Here is a 19,083-nt window from a genome sequence, read left to right as displayed (position 1 = left end):
AGAGGGACCAGAGCAGAGACCAAGATCTTCATGCTCCCACCCAGCAGAGGTGGTTAAGGCCTCTAAAATATTCCTGAGACTAATGGTCTGGACCAGGAGAGGGCTTTGTTCTTCTCACACATTCCTCAAGGTTTGGCTCCAGAAAGGAGATCCGACTCCCCACATTGGGATATCCCACCCACCCGGAGTGAGAGCCGGGTTCTGCTTGGCTTACCGAATGATCTCAGCATATTCTTTGTCTTTGCCTTTGCTGTCCCTCCATTTCCTGAACATGACCGAAGCATCGACGTTCGCCGGAGAGAAGGTGTTGGGCTCATTAAGCAAAGAGATGACGCTCAGTAGGATAGTCCTGGGAAAAAGCAGGAGGAGGAGGAGGAGGAGAAGGAAGAAGAAGAAGAAGAAGAAGAAGAAGAAGAAGAAGAAGAAGAAGAAGAAGAAGAAGAAAGAAGAAAGAAGAAAGAAAGAAAGAAAGAAAGAAAGAAAGAAAGAATCAGGGCCACAGCATTGGGCAAGTCTGCACCTGCAAGGATGAACAGCAGGTTGTGATTCTGAACAGGTTTTGTCACAGAGCAACCACACTGGAGGAGAATTTCTCACTGGCAGGGATCAAGTGGATTCTAGCCTGCCATTTAAAGAAAGGGCGGGGGACCTGGGACCCTTTAGGTATTGTTGGGCTGCAATCCCCATCACCTCTGGCCACCTGGTCACTTTGCCTTGAGATTGATGGGCGTCTCACAACATCTTGGGGGGCTCATCCCCAATTTGAAGCTTGCAGCCTTAACCCCGACCAGGACAGGCAAAGCAATCTTCCATGGAGACTACAGCTGAACTTCTTCGTGAGGTGCTGGCGGGAGTTCTTACAAAGCAATGAGGTACTGAACATTTCTGCACCAAAGACACAGATGCCTGGTTGCTCAGACCCGATGCTTTACTTTACAGTTGTACCTCGGGTTACATACGCTTCAGGTTATAGACTCTGCTAACCCAGAAACAGGACCTTAGGTGAAGAACTTTGCTTCAGGATGAGAACAGAAATTGTGCTCCAGCGGTGCGGTGGCAGCAGGAGGCCCCATTAGCTACAGTGGTGCTTCAGGTTAAGAACAATTTCAGGTTAAGAACGGACCTCCAGAACGAATTAAGTACTTAACCTGAGGTACCACTGTACTATTCTGCTGGTACATGGCCCGGTCACCTCTCTCATGAGCCTCACAATAAATAATAACAGCCACCACTGCCACACTTAAACCCCCCATGAGCTTCTGGATTTGTGTGTGACCACAGCTCATGCTTAAAAGATAATAAATAAATAAATAAATGAATAAATGAATGAATGAATAATAAAAAAGATGGAACCCAAGTGTCTGCTGCAGATCTGGGGTTCAGGGTTTGAAGAAGCAAGGCCAACATAGTGCCCCCCCCCACAGCTGCTGCTAGACTACAGCTCCCATCAGCCCTCAGCCAGCACAGCCAACAGGCAGGATGAGAGTCGGGGTCCAGAACATCTGGGGAGCATCACGTGGACAATCCATAAAAGGTTATCTGGTGGTACCCAACACTTCTTTTTTGCAGGTTGGAATACATAGAGAATGTCAATAGAGAAGGAGGACCCCCAGCTCCAGAACTCAGTTGTGCATTGGTACAGAATCCTCTCTCTGAAGGGCCTTACCTGACATTCTGGGTTGGGTTCCACCTTTCAGATGGCAGCTCTCCACTTTGAGGGTCATCTACAGGTGGGTGAAGGATTGAAATACATACATCTCCATTCTACCAAAAGAGAATACACACACAGGAGGTCAGCTGATGCAACGGACAAAACACCTTCTGCAGAGTATACAGAGCAGGGCTCAGCGATATATCAATACAGTCCAGTCCATATTGTGATATTGGTTGCATATTTTTGACCTGGCAATTTATCGCGAACCACGATGAGGGCGAAACCGTGAAGCCAGCCATTGCTTCTCTTAGTTTCTGCAGCCCATTAATTCTGCTGGCTCAACTCTCCCCTGCCTCCTGCAGGGGACAGCAAATCACAGGAGCTTGCAGAAATCGTGATGCAGGAAAACCATGAAGCCAGTGCTCCATCCTTATTTCAGACATCGTGGTCTAATGTGATGTTTAGCTGGTGATGTATCACAATGCTGAAAAGCAGATATCGCCCAGCCCTAATGAAGAGTGGCCCACAATAATACAGAAACCCCACGACCACACCTACACCCCTCTACTTATCTGGTTATGTCCTGAACTGAACCTTTTTCACTAGAGGAAAAGGTGCACTTTCAAATGTCAGCCACCAAGAAAATATACACTTCCAACCTTAAGAATACAAAATATTAACCACTGCTTAAGCAACTCCCCTCAAAGTGCTTCCTACAACCCTTTGCAAGACATACATTTATTTCTTTAAGCAGTGTTCCAAAACCACAGTATTCCAGAAGGGGGAGCAAGAGCTCTCTGAAAAAAGGGAATAAAGTTGCCATCCGCACTTCCTGATTTAGGAGTTTCCTGCCTAAACAGAAAAAAACCCTTTTGCTCCAATAAAAGGGGGTGAGAGAGATACTAGAGGCCAGCTGGCAAACCTGATATTAAAGAAGAGTTTAATTCTGCCATTCTGGCTCTGCAGATGAACACCCCTTTAAAAAGAGCAAAACCCAGAGGCTCTGGTGCTCTGCCATATCCCCTGCTAGAGGGAATGGAAGCAAGAAATACGAGACTTGTGGGGGAGATGCAGAGCAGCTGGGCTGTTGCTCTCCTCCTTAAAGAGGCCAGAGACAAGGTTAAACATGCAAGTCCACAAGTGGAGAGTTTGGCCTCTCTGACCTTAAGGCTAAGTTCACACATCCAATGCAGGTCCTTCTGACGGGCCAACCCATCAGAGAGCACACAAGTTAAGAAGCCCAGGACAGCAGAATGGATGGAAACAAAGAAAGAGCCAACCCCTAGTCCTGCTTTTGCAGGAGAGAGGAGAGGAAGCTGTTGCAGCAGGAGGAAGAGCCAAGTGTGTCATGGAGGAGAAAAGGACCAGGCAAGGCTACCGCTTGGATTTCAGTCTCTTTCTCGCTTCAAGTGCTCCAGATAGTCCCATTTATCTTCATGGCGGTGAAGAAGGATTAACTATGGGGAGGTGGGGAGAGAAGACAATGACGGAGGGAAAGACAAAGGAGGAGAAAAGGGAGGTTTCGATGCCCTGGTAAGGAAGGAGGCCACAGCAGTTGAAATTTTGACACCACGAAAGAGACCTACCTCGTAAATGTTGGGATGCCACATTTTGGTCAGGAATCTGAAGGTAGGTGGTGAATATGGGTAGTCCATAGGAAATTTAATATGCGCCTGGAACAGAGAACAAAACCCCAAATTTAAACACTTGTTAAGCTCAGCAGAGCAGCAGCAAAAAAATTCACACCCATGCTGTTCCACTACCTCCACATTTGGTGACGCTGAGTTTGGAGCTGGACAGACTGAGTGTCATGGGAGTGAGGACCTCACCTGGGGATGGTGGGCAGCAAGAGAGAAGGCGGTTGGCCATGTAGGAAGGGGGAGCTTTATGATAAGAATGAAGTGACAACCACAAGACGTTTGCAAGCAAGAGAAGGTGCAGGAGTAGTGGCTACGGAAATATTTGGCAGAGTTGGAATTAGAAAGTAAGAATCACAGGAAGAGGGGGAAAGGGGAATGATGCAAAGCTCAAGGGGTGAAGAGCTGGAATAAGTTGTAAATGCATGGACTAAAAACTTGAATGGTGATGTCGAAAAAGGAACAGGTCCTCTAGTCCAAGCCCTACCAAAGTCCACTAATACTGCCTACCAGAAAAAGGTGGGAAACCTCCAATTATTCGATAACAGAGCCTCAAGAAGAAGGGAAATTGTATCCCAACAGAAGAGTTTAGAAGTCATACACAACATCCTAAAAAAAAATAGGCAGACTTGGACTATGGAAACCTGGGTACAAAGCTCAGCCACAAAGTTCACAGGTTGGCATTAGGTTAGAATAAATGGTAGTGGTTGTTCAAGGAGGAAATGGGGTACATATAGCCTTGTGTGCCATCTCAAGTGCCTTGGAGGAAAGGCAGAACATAACAATGTAATACATGATAAATAAAAAATTTCTGGACAAGACCAGGGAAACTACGCTTTGTTTGAGTCCAGGGATATAGCAAATGACATTTCATAACTTTTAAAAGCATTATAATATTAGAAAACTACTGTGGCCCAGTGCAGATAGTTTTGGAGACATTCAAAGTACAGGACTGGTAATCTGTGAACCTAGAAGTTTAGTGCAGCTTCAAGCAACACCTTTATACGCAACAGCTGGTGTTTCAAAGTGGCACCACGTGGCATAACCAAATCTAGTGAGACCAACTCCAGTTCTGACCTTCCTCTAATAATAATAATAATAATAATAATAATAATAATAATAATAATAATTTATTATTTATACCCCACTCATCTGGCTGGGTTTCCCCAGCCACTCTGGGCAGCTTCCAACTGAATATTAAAAACAATACAGCGTCAGACATTAAAAACTTCCCTAAACAGGGCCACCTTCAGTTGTCTTTTAAAAGTAAAATAGTTGTTTATTGCCTTGACATCTGCTGGGAGGGCATCCCACAGGGCAGGCGCCACTACCGAGAAGGCCCTCTGCCAGCTCCAGGTCATTAATGACTTCTGGAAGGTCTATGTGCTAACACAGACTTCTCATTCAGCAGCTGCCCCCAGCTGAGTTAATGCACCTCCCATGCACAGCTTTTTAAATGCACAACTATGAAAAAAGGCAAACGACAAGGTGCACAGAATTCACCGGAAAAGGCCACTACAGAATTGTTTAAAAGGGTTAGCGCAGCATGGCCAATTCTCTGAGGACAGGATTCCCCTTGGCTTTTGCCTGAAGTAGGTTTGCATGACGGGAGAACTCTCACGTCTCCTAGGAACACACCACCGGCTCTAGCAGGCAAGGAAAACCCTCCAGCAGGCCTGACTCAGGAAGTGGTAGCAGAAACTAGGCGACTGCATGAAGATTAAAAAACAAAAGATGTGCGTGTGTTTAGAAATAACATACGTGAACATGGCTTTGCTATTTATACCAACCCCAAAATTGGCAGAGTGTGATTTTGGAGTGAACACTGAACATTTCAGCCCGATGTATTTGAAAATAAGCAGATGGTCACCTTCTTAAAAGGACAATTGAAGAACACAGGGAGGGAGGCAATGCCTAATGCAGAGACAGGCCACCAACCACTCTAGCACCATACTGTCCACAATGACCTGCACCAGTAGCCAACTCATCCAGGCCCCCCAATAGATGACTTCCTTTTATTGAACCAGAAGATGGGGAATCATAGAATCATAGAGTTGGAAGAGACCTCAAGGGCCATCGAGTCCAACCCCCTGCCAAGCAGGAAACACCATCAGAGCACTCCTGACATATGGTTGTCAAGCCTCTGCTTAAAGACCTCCAAAGAAGGAGACTCCACCACACTCCTTGGCAGCAAATTCCACTGTCAAACAGCTCTTACTGTCAGGAAGTTCTTCCTAATGTTTAGGTGGAATCTTCTTTCTTGTAGTTTGGAACCATTGCTCCGTGTCCGCTTCTCTGGAGCAGCAGAAAACAACCTTTCTCCCTCCTCTATGTGACATCCTTTTATATATTTGAACATGGCTATCATATCACCCCTTAACCTCCTCTTCTCCAGGCTAAACATGCCCAGCTCCCTTAGCCGTTCCTCATAAGGCATCGTTTCCAGGCCTTTGACCATTTTGGTTGCCCTCCTCTGGACACGTTCCAGTTTGTCAGTGTCCTTCTTGAACTGTGGTGCCCAGAACTGGACACAGTGAGGTCTGACCAGAGCAGAATACAGTGGCACTATTACTTCCCTTGATCTAGATGCTATACTCCTATTGATGCAGCCCAGAATTGCATTGGCTTTTTTAGCTGCAGCGTCACTCTGTTGGCTCATGTCAAGTTTGTGGTCAACCAAGACTCCTAGATCCTTTTCACATGTACTGCTCTCAAGCCAGTTGTCACCCATCTTGTATTTGTGCCTCTCATTTTTTTTGCCCAAGTGCAATACTTTACATTTCTCCCTGTTAAAATTCATCTTGTTTGTTTTGGCCCAGTTCTCTAATCTGCCAAGGTCGTTTTGAAGTGTGATCCTGTCCTCTGGGGTGTTAGCCACCCCTCCCAGTTTGGTGTCATCTGCAAATTTGATCAGGATGCTCCTGAGTCCATCATCCAAGTCATTGATAAAGATGTTGAATATGACCGGGCCCAAGACAGAACCCTGTGGCACCCCACTAGTCACTCTTCTCCAGGATGAAGAGGAACCATTGATGAGCACCCTTTGGGTTCGGTCAGTCAGCCAGTTACAAATCCACTGAGTGGTAGCATAGTCAAGTCCGCATTTTACCAGCTTCTTTACAAGAATATCATGGGGCACCTTGTCAAATGCCTTGCTGAAATCAAGGTAGGCTACATCCACTACGTTCCCTTCATCTACCAGGATGGGTGCATGTGATGATGGCGGTGATTCACCCAAAGCTACCAAGGTGGGCACAACATTAACACATGATATTAAGAACAGTCTGAAACAACTCACAATCACAAAAGTAAGATGGCTCCTAAAAACTCAGACCTCAAGGGTCAAGAGCAAGGGTAAGGAGGTGCTTCACCAGAAGCTATACAATGAAGGTGGCAGGTGCACCTTGTAGGGAGGCAGCTCCCGAGCTTAGGGGCTACCACAGAGCAATGTCTTCTCCTGGGCTGCCACCTCCCTGAGCCTCTGAGGGCAGAGGAACTCCCAAGAGGGGCCCCCTCTGCTGATCTCAGCACCCGAGAGGGTATGTAGGGAAGGAGGTGCTTTTTCAGGTATTGGGGGCCTAAGCAGTTTACGACTCTCAACACGAACATGAGCACCTTGACTTGGGCCTGGAAGTGAACTGACAGCCAGCACAGCTGTTTTAAACTGGGGATGCGCCACAGAAGCAGAGTCTCTCCCTCGGACAACACTCTCCAAGGGCTGGTTTGCAGGTGACAAAAACTCACCACAGATGTTACGTCTTGTTTTAAATGCATGCCATGCTTTTGTGTTTTAAACTGTTTCTAATTATCTCATGTGCCATTTGCCTTGAGACAGTTGCTTAGAATGCAATTAATAAATCGATGATGGTGATAATAATAGAACCACCAACATGTTTTTCAGCGGAGGCGGTTCAGAGCGACTTGTGAGTAAAAGAGCAACAGCAGGGTGATGTAATCGATGGATGAAGTCAGCAGGCAGTGTACAGCTGAAGGCTATTTTGAGGAGAAGAGTCCTGATCAAGCAGCTCTTTATGCAAGCAAGGGATTCTTCGTCCACTTCGCTGTCTAGGGCATCCCTAGCTCTCCCCGGGGCACCCAGGGGTGCTGCTAATGGTCACACCAGCCTGGCAGGAACATGCTTGCACATTGGCGTTCTGGCAGAGCTCCGGAGCATGCTGCGGGGCTGATGTATCTTTGCTGGGGGGAATCCTCAGGTTCCTAGAAGGCACGGCAGCAGCCAATAGTCGGTTTCACATTTGAGGTCTCTCAAGCCAGTTAGAAATTGAGCAAAGAGCCATTTCTTTCATCTCAGAAGACACCCACATGACCTCACATTCAGAAATGTTACATAACCACCACCACACACACACAAAATATCAATTTAGAAGATTGGGTGTGGGTGGCTGGGAAGATCAGAAATGATTACATTACAGAAGAGGAACACACAGAAGTATATTCAAACCATATCAAATACGGTTTTTAGAATCAATGTACCATTTTTTATTTTTAATGATAAACAGCACCCTCACCACCAAAATTTAAAGTACCAATTCCAAAGCGAATCCATGTGGTTGACAAAACATTTATGGTGCTCATAAGAGAGCTACCATAATACCCATAAAATACAGGAGCTGTATGTTGAAGTCTGTTTGATGGGCGACTATTATTCAGCAGTGTGGTAGTGCTTAATACACATTTAGGGAATGTGTTGCACTTTTTAGCAGACTCTAGAAAGACCCTGATGTTGGGAAAGATGGAGGGCACAAGGAGAAGGGGACGACGGAGGACGAGATGGTTGGACAGTGTTCTCGAAGCTACCAGCATGAGTTTGACCAAACTGCGGGAGGCAGTGGAAGACAGGAGTGCCTGGCGTGCTCTGGTCCAGGGGGTCACGAAGAGTTGGACATGACTAAACGACTCAACAACAATAGCTTTCTGGAATGCACAAGCACCCTATGTTTCCACTTGCAAAAAGGGCAGTGTGAGGCCAGGCGGTGGTGTTGCGGTGGGGGCCCCCTCCCCCCTCTGGATAGGCTTTTCCAGCGCTGAGCACAGAAGTGCCTTGGGAACGTGACATCAATTGCATAAGCCGTGGGATTCCCTCTGAACTTGCAGCAGCAGCAGCAGCAGCTGGACCCTGCTGGCTGAGGACATCGTGGCTTTGACAAGCATCTGAATTTGAGAGTTTCCTTTCATTTACCAGGGAAGATTCCCCATTAATAATAAAGGAGGGTGGGAGGACATTCCCAGATTGTTTCCATGGCAACAGCTCAGAGCTGGAGGTTTCTATTCTGGTTCCAGGAGATGCACAGGAATTTCTTCCCATGAAATAATTCCTCCTCTTTTCCACCTTAAGGTAACAATCAGTGCAGGATTGGGAGCCCATTTTCCATGGAGGAAGAAAAAGAGCGTACTCTTCTCCAGGCAGACATTTATGGGGATGGGTGAAGAACAGATTCCGGTGCAGCCTGATGGGGCCAGTTTTTATCTTTATTTTTTTATAATAATTTTTATTAAAGTTTCAACAAATTTTATAATAACACAGAAAACAAAACAACACAACAACAAACAATAAAAAACAATAAAAAACAAAGATCAAACAAAATTAAAAGGTTCAATTCTTAGTTTCATACAGCTTTCTTTCTGGACTTCCTCACATCTCCCTTTTCTGTTTTCAAATTTCCAATTTAGTTTCAGCAGATTTTCCCCCTATTTTAACTAATTTAGTGTATCTTTATTTCTTTTGAGTTAACCATTCCTACTGCTATCCACTCATCTTCTAATCTCCCATCCTTAGGTTAACTAAGCTGTAATTCTTGGGGCCACTTTTTACCCCCAAACAAATAATGCCTACAAATGCAGTTGACCCATAGGAGGGACACTCATCGGGTCTCCTGCCATTTACACCTGACATTTCTGGATGCACACACCTCTCGTGGCACACCCAGGCAGTGCATTCGAGGCAGCCGATGAAGCTCTGGAGCTCTCACTCTTTGTCAGTCTCCCCAGTCAGTAAAATAATAAAAAAAGAGGTTCAATTAGCCTCACGTTGTGAACAGGACACACTAAAACAGTTGGCAAAAGAGAAAGAAAAGGTAGAAAATATCTACATGCCAACCTAGACAACTCCAAGCATTCTCCTTTTGCAATGGCTGCAAAGCTGAGCCATGCCAGATGCTGGAAAGGCGATCTGTATGTTCCCTTCAGCCCTCCACATAACTGCTAATGTCTCTGGAGCAAGAGGTTTGCATCAGGCTTTGATAACAGCCTGCTGCAGCCCCAGTTGTGGTCTCCAGTGAAGGGGAGGTGTGAATGATGGGGAAATCTGAACTAGTTCTCAGCCAAGATGCAGGGGCACAAGTACCCTAGCATTTCACGGCCCAATGTGGACACTGTTTAAAATTCTTCTTAACACTATCTCTTCCCAAACCAAGCTCAAAGTAAAGGTAAAGGGACCCCTGACCATTAGGTCCAGTCGTGGCCGACTCTGGGGTTGCGGCACTCATCTCGCTTTACTGGCCGAGGGAGCCGGTGTACAGCTTCCGGGTCATGTGGCCAGCATGATGAAGCCGCTTCTGGCGAACCAGAGCAGCGCACAGAAACGCCGTTTACCTTTCTGCCGGAGCAGTACCTATTTATCTACTTGCACTTTGACGTGCTTTAGAACTGCTAGGTTGGAAGGAGCGGGGACCGAGCAACGGGAGCTCACCCTGTCGCAGTGATTCGAACCGCCAACCTTCTGATTGGCAAGTCCTAGGCTCTGTGGTTTATCCCACAGCGCCACCTGCATCCCTATAAGCTCAAAGTACTTCCTCATTAAGCATCCATTAGGAAATTAAAAATAAAGGCGCCAGCATATTCTAGGGGATGATACTTCGGGGCGGCCAACCCACGTTGCACAATTGGCTACCCCCATCTGCTTTTCATTCTACCTACTCTACTCTTCCTTACCATACCTAAAACTGGAGAAGCAGGTGGTAGTCCAGGTCTTTATTTCAAAGTCTGCCTTGACATTCTCAGATCTCTGCTTGCAGGATGAATTTCAGCAGTTAGGCAATCTCAGAAACCGGAAGCTGGCCTGGAACAAGCCTACCTCTCTGCCCTCAAGTGCTGAGGATGTTATTTTTAAATTAAACGTCCTTATCAACATGGAAAGGCAACGTCCTGTTCAAATCACAGCTCAGCTGCAATTCAGCCACCAGGCTGCAATGAGAAGCCGGCAAAGTGGGTCACGGGGCAATGGCCAGCCTTGAAACGAACCGTGCCCAGTGCCACTGCTGGCTCATCATTCACCATCTCTGCACACTAGGTGGTGTTTGGGCTGAGACTCTGGCAGCCAGAAGCAGAATCTTGTGACTCCGCTTGTGCTGGAGCCGTTTTTTTTTCCTTTTCTGTAAATGGCAGAGACGTGATGAAGCAGAGTACAGCTCCTCCCTTGGCAACGGGCAGGCTGCATGTTCTGAAGCAATTCTTTCCCTTGCCAGGCAGGTTTTGCTGTCTGCTGCTTTGTCAGCACAGGTTGCCAGTGTCCGCCTGCAGCAGGGCCTGAGCACCACAAAATGAGGAGGGGAAGGGAGCAGACGAGTAGAACAGCTGCAATTTTCACCCTAGTTCCAAGCGAAGCTGGACCTTAGGGTGGGCTGGTGAGCTGCACCACACTCAACAGAGAAGCAGCGGTAACACTTTCAGAAGGAAAAAGCAAGAGAAGTGCACCAAAAAACCAGAGAAATATAGGAAAGCGAAGGAAGAACGGGACACTTCTAGGAAGAAGCTGCAGTTCCACGTCTGATTCAGGAGCATCTTTTGGGGTGGGGAGCCTGTCTCAGCCCACATTTCATCAGGAGAAACCTCCCAGGGGCTGCACACCAGGTGGTGGGCAGGGGCAGAGCCAGGAGTGAGTGGGTGTGAATCTCTGCACATAGAAGCCAGAGGCTTCTACACACAAACACCTCCCTCCATCCAGGCAAGCAAGCAAGACACGTTTATCACGTACAAGCACACATTCTGCCTAGAAACTCAAGGAGGGTACGGTGAGGGGTGTGGTCTGCAGAGAGTTCCAAGGGCCAGACAGAGAAGTATGGGGGCCGTATTTGCCCCATGGGCTTGGAGTTTCCCCAGCCTTGCTTTAGGAGACACCGCAAATATATTCTGCTGTCTAATGCTGTGCACAGGTTTGCTAAAGCAGGTTGGGCTTGGACAGGTGTGAAACGCAACTGATGGAGATTATAAGACAGGAAGGATCTCCCCGCCCATCTCGCTACCTCTGCCCACTTTGATGGAGGACCACCACATACATTTTGAGCTGGCAGAGAGAGAATGGAAAAGCAATTCAATTGTAGACTAGAGGAAGCAATAAGGTCACTGTTGGGGGACGGGTATCACTTGGTCAGAGACACCACCTCCCGCCTCGGGCTTCTTAAAGGAACAGGCAGGGCACAAGACCACACACCTTGCAGCTGTTAGTATGGTGGGCTGCATTCCACACCACAAAACACGAGCTACCATTATGCAAACCAAGAATTACTCTGGAGAATAGACTGAAACACCTCTTTTGTTATATTTTTGCACCAGGGATATACTCTGCAGACGCATGTATATTTCTTTCACAATTCTTTATATAAGAACTGAAGCACGGCAAATATTTGTGATCAGGATGATCCAGTGTTTACCTGCATCTAGGAAAGACACCTTCCACTCCCAACTGTTGGCGCCCCTGGGGAGTCCTGAGCCAAAGATGCCCCTCTGTTTCTGCCGCTCCCAATTTGTAATGTGGGAATAAGGACTAGCCTCACAGGGCAGTTCCAAAAAGACAAACAAAGGAGACCGTGCCAAGTGCTATACAGTTTAACAGGCTCCATCCTCGTGTCACTCAAAGGCATAAACATGTAAAAAGAGGAATGAACTAACAATTCAGGCATGGTGTGCTTGGCACAGACCAAAGCAACCTGAAACCAACACCCACATTAGCTCCCACTCGGCTGGCAGAGGCACCATCACTACACATGAATACGGACATGTTCTATACTACGAAGTATAGAATCTATGAACAAACGGTAGCAGAAGATTTGGCCTTTAGTTCTCCTTCGCGCCCCTTACAAAAACTCACACTATTAGCAGACTGTTACGGTCTTCTTGCATTGCAAAAATCCACTAACACAGGTGTTTTATGTGCTAAAATTATGGCCATACTATTTTTCCAGTTGTATGCAATAAGCGAAACTCACATGCTCCTCTGCTGCTGCCTTTTCGGTGAAGCACAGACATATGGTTCAAAAGGTGCAACTTGAAAACTGGATTTCCAAGTTTAAAAACCACAATTGAACATGGATTCTGGAGTTTCGGGGAAGCACATGTGCTTCTTGATAGGCCTGAGAAAGGTTCTCTGACAGAAACCCTAGAAAAGTACTGCCAGTCAGTGTAGACAATACTGAGGTAATGGGCCAAGAGTACAAGGCAGCGGTCTATGTTCTTATAAGTGCAGTCTCAGGACTGCCAAAGGTAAGATTCCTCCACTCAGCCATAAATCCAGTGCAGGACCTGACATGTTTTCGTAGTGCAATCTCAAGAGTATCTGAAACCACACACAAAAAAATGGGACCAGAGGATATACTGCTAACATTGCTTTTAGGCACAGTGGTTTGTGTGCAAGAAGGAATCCAATGACCGACCAGCCACTGAATGTTCATTTGGGTTTAACAAGAGGTGGCAGCGGCAGCAACAACTTCTGCCAGCCAAGAGCAGAGAAGTGACTCAGCACTTTGAGGTGTGTTACAATCTGGAACTCGCCCTCGTCACAGAGCAATTAGCAAGAGCCGTTGCTGCACCAGATGGAGCCGAAGGGTAAGCAGATCCTTCCCCCAAGAAAAAAACAGCACAACACTTCTGAGGAAGAATTGGCCAGAGCAAGCTTGCAATTAAGCAACTATTTCTGCTAGACTAGGAACCACTCAAGGCTTTAAGCAGCCCTGAGTATCAACAGGCTGTCCAGGTTGGGGGCCGTCCATGTCAACAATAGCAACTAAAACAACCTGGGTTGTGACCTGGGGGGCCAGCCACTGCCTCAGCTTAACCCACCCCTCAGGGTTGTTGCAGGGATAATAAGGGGAAAACCAACCTGAGGTTCCTAATAAGGAAAAGCAGGATATGAAACATAGGGGAGGCAGCATTCCACCTATGCAGGCAAGCAGCCCCCTGGAATAAACACTGGGGGTGGAAGGGATCCCAAGGGTCATCCAGTCCAACTCCTGGCAATGCAGGAATCTTAACTAAAGCATCCCTGACAGATGGCCATCTAACCTCTTCCAGGTGCGCAGCCTGGGAGTCGTTTTGGACTCACAGCTGTCCATGGAGGCGCAGGTCAATTCTGTGTCTAGGACAGCTGTCTACCAGCTCCATCTGGTAGGCAGGCTGAGACCCTCCCTGCCTGCAAACTGTCTGGCCAGAGTGGTGCATGCTCCCACTTGGACTACTGCAATGTGCTCTACATGGGGCTACCTTTGAAGGCAACTAATCCAGAATGCAGCAGCTAGACTGGTGACTGGGAGCGGCTACCAAGACCACATAACACCGGTCTTGAAAGACCTGCATTGGCTCCCAGTATGTTTCCGAGCACAATTCAAAGTGTTAGTGCTGACCTTGAAAACATTAAACGGCCTCGGTCCAGTATACCTGAAGGAGCGTCTCCACCCCCATCATTCTGCCCGGACACTGAGGTCCAGCGCCGAGGACCTTCTGGCGGTTCCCTCACTGCGAGAAGTCAAGTTACAGTGAACCATGCAGAGGGCCTTCTTGGTGGTGGCACCCGCCGTGTGGAACGCCCTCCGACCAGATGTCAAAGAGAACAACAACTACCAGACTTTTAGAAGACATCTGAAGGCAGCCCTGTTTAGGGAAGCTTTTAATGTTTGATGCATTACGGTACTTTAATATTTTGTTGGAAGCCGCCCAGAGTGGCTGGGGAAGCCCAGCCAGATGGGCAGGGTAAAAATAATAAATTATTATTATTATTATTCCAAGGAAGGAGAGTCCACCACCTCCTGGAGGTATCTGTTCCACTGCTGAACAGCTCTTACTGTCAGAAAGTTCTTCCTGATGTTGAACCAGAATCTCCTTTCCTGTAACTTGAAGGCCATTGGTTCGGGTCCTACCCTCTTGAGCAGGAAAAAACAAGCTTGCTCCCTCTTCTATGTGGCAGCCCTTGAGATATGGAGAGTAGCACAGACTGTCAGCAACGGGAAGCCACAAGGGGAGCTTTACATCACAACTTTACATGAATGAGCATAAGGAGCAAACAGAAGAATTATTATATGTATTTTTAAACCACTTTTCAAAAGTATTCCCACGGTAGTTCACAAGAACTAACACATTTTTAAAAAATTAAATACAAACAACCCTTAGACTAAAAGGCTGCAAAATTATCAAGGTAGCACGAAGGAGCTAAAAAGGAATGGTTGCTTAAACACCACCACTCTCTTCTTTTTCAGAATCCTTGAGATTCCATTTCTCTTTTTTGTTTACATCACTGGGTGCCTCCTGTTTTTTTTTGTTGTTTTTTTTGTGCATTTCCACAAGATAACAAAAGCAGCGTTAACAGCCACTAGGAATGAAATGTCATCTAAAAGCTTGGGGAAAATAAAGAGTTATTCTCCTGGAAGCCGAGGATAAGGTGCCTCTTTGAGGGAGTGTGTTCCACTACGGAGTGGCACTACCAGGAGGGTCTCACCTCAAGGACAGGGACGTCTACAGGAGGCTGGTGGCAGAGCCAGTAGGTCCAGAATTCCTGCGGGCCCTATGTGGGCTGCCCTGTAAGCTGTGCAAAACTTGTGCAAGAATCTCAAGCAACATGTTGCAGAGCTTTGGAGGAGTCTGCCCTCTGCCTGCTTTGTGGGGAGATGGGGAGCCGTTTAGGCATTCGACAAACAGAACAGCACTCTCTAAGGAAATGATCACTTGTGATCAACGCTCCCCCTTGCTCCTCTTAAATATTTTAGGCAGCGCTTTTAAATTGGAATGCCAGCAATACCCTCCAGCTAACAGAGCGCTAGTGAGTCACTGGCTGACAGATCCACCTTGAATCAGTGCCTCCTCCTCCTCTTATGCAGTTCAATCTCTTATCAGCTCAGATTCCCACCCCCCACCCCTGGACACAAACACCCTCCCACTTCTCTCTTCCCTCCACCCCCTGCAGTCACATGCTCTGTTAAAAACACAAGGCAGTCACCTCTATCGCAAGCAGTCATCGCCCCACTGGAAGCAGCAAGGCGAAGGGAATTATTTATAGACTGGGAAGTGTAAACCAAGGCATTGCTGCATTGTTACACAACTCCCTCTGCCTTCTCACCATCCTTCCAGGCAGCGATCCCTCCCAGAAGGACACGGCCCAGACCCTGCCGCCTTTCCAGAATCAAGAGCGTTCTGTCTGTCAGCTGACAGGCCACTTCCTAAGCCATGTAAATGTAATAAATGGCACTGGGGCAGATTCCTCTCCCCCCCTCCATGCCACCCCATCAGTAAGCATGTCTATTTCTCACTGAGCCACTCCAGGCATAGAAAAAGGAAGGCCAGGAAAAGACCTGGGCGGACTGGGACATTACTGTTCCCTCCACATCCCCCCCTCCGTTTTTTTCCTGGGCCTTAACATCTCTGTTCAGGCTGCAGGAGGAAATTTAAATGACTGGGGAGTTTCTTCCACACAGAAAACCAGAATGCTAGAGAAGGGCACCCTAGACTCTTCCCCTAGCTTTCCATGTGGATGAAGCTTTTTTTCATATGGAACAGAATTCAAACAGCAAACTGTCCCCTCCCTGCACGTTAGGTGTAAGCCAGTAAACTCCCTGGATCAAGCCTCAGCTTCACCATGAAGCCAGCATCTGATCTTAAGAAAGGCACTATCTGTTACAGCCCTTTCCTATTGGCAAGAGGAAGCCAACATCACCGGCTTCCCAACTATAGCTGTGACTGCTATTGTGGATTTTAAGTAGAGTCATACCTCGTGTTACAGCTGCTTCAGGTTGCGTTTTTTCAGGTTGCGGACCGCCGAAACCCGGAAGTACCGAAACAGGCTACTTCCGGGTTCCGCGGTCGCACATGCGCAGAAGTGCTAAATTGTGCCTTGCGCATGCGCAGAAGTGCCTAATCGCAACCCACGCATGCGCAGATGCGGCTTGCGAACATGCATCCCGCGCGTATCACGTTTGCAACCCAAGCGTTCACTGTACTAGGATCAGTTGCAAAAACCTCTCTGCAATTGTGCGGTTCGGAATCTCCTCTGCCTGCAAGTGTGGGGCAGAATCCTGTAATACCAAGAGGCCATATTTCGCAATTGAGAAATTCTGTTTTAGAAGCCATATATAAATAGTTCCTTTAAAAAACAACAACCACCTTGCAGTTCTGGTGTAATTGGGATAAAAGAATCTCTCCCCTCTCCCCAGATAGTCCCCCAACTAAGCAACCATCAGCACCAGGTTTTGGATTCCCTTCTGGGCTTAATCAGTGACTCCATTCTCACTCTATCCATTCCCGGCAAAACACAGTCCCATTTTTAAACTGCTAAACTGCTTTGGAGAGCAGCACACTTGGTAATAAGCAGGACGCTGACCCCAGATTCAGTTTTAACTGAAGAGTTCTGGAGGAGTCTCCATCTGTACTGGAAAAAAAGTAAATCACTGCCTTTCTGCCCTCAAGTTCTTTTTAAAGGGATTTAAACTGCAGAGGATTGTGCTATTTTAAGTTGCTTCTGGGGTGCAAAGCAATTGTCTGCCTTACCTTTCTTCAGTTTCTGAGAGCCCAGATTGACTTCTTCAAGCTACACAAAGAGGGTCTCTAGTGCAGCAGCAGACAAGAGCGCTAATGGCCAGAGTGAACCATTGATCAGGCACAGAGGATCAAGTCCCAAACATTTGGGAGAAATAGCTTATTTCAGAGATGGAATTTGGCTATTCAAACTGTTCAGCCTGTGTGCTGGATTCCTTAAGAACTGTTACCTTGGGTCTGGCTGCTTTATTATTCTCGATGTGCCTGATTCTACATTTAAGCCTTTAGCATTGTTATTAATGAGTAGTTTTGAAGTTTATTTTAATATTGACTTTTGATTGTATACATATATACTGCCAGCTGCTTTGTTAAGAATGTGCTTGAAAAGCAGATTATAAATTCCTTAAATAAAAATAAAGACCAGTGACTTTTTATTCATTTTTTAAAAAAACAAGTTCAGTGCAAAAGCACGGGGGGGGGGGGTACACACAGTACAATTCTCCCGGGATAGTGCAAAATGCAAGTGGGGCTTTGGATGCTCCCTTCACCAAAGATTCCCTTCATATGGAAAGCATAAGCTTATCTGGATGGAAGCTAGTCCTTAGCTCTGGGGGGAAAGCTTGGCTAGAAAAGTCTCCTCCCAATGCTCTTGAAACACAGGCAGCTAGCTGTCTTACGACTGATTCACACCATGAGTCCATCTAGCTCAGTATGGTTGACATTATCCGGCAGCCACTCTGCAGGAATTCAGGCAGGGCTCTCTCCCAGCCCTAAATGGAGATGCTGGGGACTGAACCTGGAACCCTTGGAACACAAGGCAGACGTGCTGCCACTGAGCTGGGGCCCTTCCACAAGCTATTAACATGCAGTGTGTATTGCAAATACTAGCATTCTCCCCCAACTTGCAAATCTTCCCATTTATTTGGGTCACACCTGTGAAGGGACACTAACATCAACTCTACTGAAGAGTGGGCAAGCAGTCCAAGAACACTAGCCGTATACCGTTCAGTACCAAAAACATACACCATTTTGCACTTCTGCTGTACAGAAAATGGGCAACATGCCATAGCCCCTTTCAGCAAAGGGCTCAGGTGGGAACTGCTGCAGGTAAGGTAGCTCAGAACTCCATTTAGCATCATCAGATGCAGCTGGCACCCAAAAGGAAAACTTGCTCAACTTTATTATTACATGGAATATCTGCATTATCTTTAATTTACATAATTTGTGGCCATCCAAGCAACATGCAAAGGTAAAGATTATTGGGCCAGAAGCTTCCATCCAACTCATGAGAGAAGACAGCTGCACATCAAAAAGGTGGGGTGAGAGCATAGCTGGAAAGGAGAGGGGGTGAGAACTGGCAGAGAAGGCGTCTTATTTTAGCAGCCCAAGGCTTAAATAAAACACTACTTACAAGACTACCTGCAGTGAGACAAATTGAAAGCTCCATTTCACACCAGCCTGAAACATCCCTGGAAATGGGACAGTGACACATGCTTTTGCGAGAAGCACCTGACCCCTGCTAGCACAACCTCCTGACACTGCTCTCCGCAAGTCTACACGACTGAACAGAGACGAGTCTTCCTAAAGTACAGAAGCTGAAACAGAAGAGAAACTCTCATGCCACCTTTCAGGCCAACAGAATTACGTATTATGGTTTGCGGGCTTCGTGTCTAGCTAGATGAATTGAGTGTTATCCTGAGTTAAAGTGTATATTCTACAGCTGATGGGAAGGAACTGTAAGCAGTGAGGTCAAAATGAAGTGCACAAAAGTTACGATGGTGATCCTGTATTATTAAGGATGGCCATTACATACACAAAAATTGGTTAACCAATTAACACAAGTACTGCTCCAATACTTTGGCCACATCATGAGAAGAGAAGACTTGAGGCTTTTGAATTATGGAGCTGGAGAAGACTCTGGAGAGTCCCATGGACTGCAAGAAGATCAAACCTCTCCATTCTTAAGGAAATCAGCCCTGAGTGCTCACTGGAAGGACAGATCCTGAAGATGAGGCTCCAATACTTTGGCCACCTCATGAG

The 19,083-nt window shown here is 46.9% G+C and overlaps 1 protein-coding gene across 1 annotated transcript in view; it reads right to left on the bottom strand.

The window, feature by feature from the left end:
- Positions 1 to 19,083, bottom strand: part of UBE2R2 (ubiquitin conjugating enzyme E2 R2) — a 54,479-nt gene that overhangs the window by 4,955 nt on the left and 30,441 nt on the right. Inside the window, exons 2-4 of the mRNA XM_081881703.1 lie at positions 3,241 to 3,327; positions 1,667 to 1,764; positions 215 to 349 (exon numbers count right to left, since the gene is read on the bottom strand). Of these exons, the coding sequence (XP_081737829.1) occupies positions 215 to 349; positions 1,667 to 1,764; positions 3,241 to 3,327 (320 nt within the window). The remainder of the gene's footprint in view (positions 1 to 214; positions 350 to 1,666; positions 1,765 to 3,240; positions 3,328 to 19,083) is intronic.

The sequence above is a fragment of the Podarcis erhardii genome (genome assembly GCF_964252035.2).
Source record: "Podarcis erhardii genome assembly, chromosome: 11".
Classification (NCBI taxonomy): Eukaryota; Metazoa; Chordata; class Lepidosauria; order Squamata; family Lacertidae; genus Podarcis; species Podarcis erhardii.
Note: the sequence above shows the minus strand (reverse complement) of the source record. Positions and strands in the feature narration are given on the sequence as shown.